The 1,696-nt window shown below is 39.4% G+C and overlaps 2 protein-coding genes across 2 annotated transcripts in view; one reads left to right on the top strand and one right to left on the bottom strand.

Annotated features, from left to right (window-relative positions):
• Positions 1–442, top strand: part of LOC104763604 (uncharacterized protein At4g04775-like) — a 1,660-nt gene extending 1,218 nt beyond the window's left edge. The window contains exons 2-3 of the mRNA XM_010486959.1: positions 17–96; positions 164–442. Coding sequence (XP_010485261.1) covers positions 17–96; positions 164–442 — 359 coding nt within the window. The remainder of the gene's footprint in view (positions 1–16; positions 97–163) is intronic.
• LOC104763603 overlaps positions 1,402–1,696 on the bottom strand; it is an 899-nt gene continuing 604 nt past the window's right edge. The window contains exons 3-4 of the mRNA XM_010486957.1: positions 1,526–1,643; positions 1,402–1,426 (exon numbers count right to left, since the gene is read on the bottom strand). Of these exons, the coding sequence (XP_010485259.1) occupies positions 1,402–1,426; positions 1,526–1,643 (143 nt within the window). The remainder of the gene's footprint in view (positions 1,427–1,525; positions 1,644–1,696) is intronic.

The following is a 1,696-nucleotide window of genomic DNA, read 5'->3' as shown; positions in this document are numbered from 1 at the left end:
TGTTGGTGCGGGGAAGCTGTTGTAGCTTTGATCTCGAAATCTGATCCGAATCCTTACCGGAGATACTACCGTTGTAGTTTTGCTGCAACAAATAAGGTAAAATTTATGCTTTTATCCTCTTGTCTCATGATTTTGGGTGGTTCTAATAATTGGGTAATGGTAGCTTCGGAACGATGAACATGTGTTCAAGTGGGTCGATGAAGCTTTGCTGAATGAGGTAGATGCATTGGCTATGAAGAATGCTGGACTTGAGCAACAATTGAAAGAGCTTAGGACAGAGAGGTTGGAGTTTGATACTTTGGTTTATGAGAAGATGGAGAATGAGGTCTTGGAGAAGGTTGAAGATGGTTTAGGTCAAGCCAAATCATGGAATAAGAAGATGATGAGTGTTGTATTGTTAGTCTGTATGGTCATGATTGTACTAAGCAAAGTAGTTGGTTGAACAAATGGTGTATGGTCATGTTTGTTTGTTTGTCAATCATTTAAGACAATGAAACCTTTTGTGTCAAAGATGAAGCTACATTTGTTGTGTTACAAACGATCATCAAAAGAGATGAAATTAAATGTCATAAACGATCATCATTTGAAACAAAATAGATCATACAAAAGAGTTAGGAAAGGCAAGAGTATATGTGGTCGAAAATACAACATGAGCAACCACAAAATTCACCATTGGAGACAAAAGACACTAAGCGACCTAGGGGAAGAAAAGAGTTCATGTGGTCGAAAATATGTATCTAGGCAACCACAAAATTAGCACCCTAGTAATAAGTAGGTTCTTGATCAAGCTTGAGTGAGTGATCCTTGACTTGGTTCAGGTTGAGTAGGCTGTCGAGAAGGCTGAAAAAACATGGCATTAGAGTTAGTAACCAAAAGAAAAGTTAGAAACTGAAAACATCAAAGCAATATATCATACCTGAGCAAATTCAGACTTATGGAATCTAGAGTTATGGTTAGCTTCCCCACAAATGCCACAATGCATTATTCTTTTTTTTCTGTTTTGGTTGCTTCTTAGTAGGTGACTCATTGACACCCTTCTTCCTTTTCTTGTCAGCCTTGGTCTGTTTTTCCTCAGGTGGTTCTGCATACACCTTATTCCCATTTGTACAAGGCCAAAACTTTGCACTTCTTTGTGGAGTTAGGCCTTCTTCATAGTTTCTCCTCCATATAGCTGTTCGGAACCACTGGCAGACGTAGTTCTCAGCCGTTAGCTTCTTATCAATGATGAGACCATATGCATGCTCACATGGGATGCCACATATTTGCCACTTCTGACACGTACAAGTCATCTTCTTTAGACAAACACGGTGAGTGTCTCCACTGACTTTGACTTCGAAGGTCCCATTTGTGCTTGTTGATACCTTAGCCGTAGATGCTCCTTTGTGCTCAACCGCAAGAAACTTAACAACATATGGAGTACAGATCCCTGCAAACATTTGCGAAAAACATGAGAATCTATAAACACAACAAATAATACATAAGGATAAGATGAATTTTACCTGTGTGAGAATTAGATATGGCAGACCTCTTTGCAATTCGCACCATGTCCAGTCGTCTTATTGTCTCTAACATGGCAACAAAAGGCTTCTCTCTTGCCTTGTTGATGGAGCTGTTAAAAGACTCTGTCGAGTTATTGTCGACATCTTCGCAGTAATTACCAACCTTGTGGAATGCCCTACACCAACTCTTTGGATTT

This window comes from Camelina sativa, chromosome 18, assembly GCF_000633955.1.
Source record: "Camelina sativa cultivar DH55 chromosome 18, Cs, whole genome shotgun sequence".
Taxonomy (NCBI): Eukaryota; Viridiplantae; Streptophyta; class Magnoliopsida; order Brassicales; family Brassicaceae; genus Camelina; species Camelina sativa.
The sequence above is the reverse complement of the archived record's forward strand: the minus strand, read 5'-3'. Positions and strand labels throughout refer to the sequence as shown.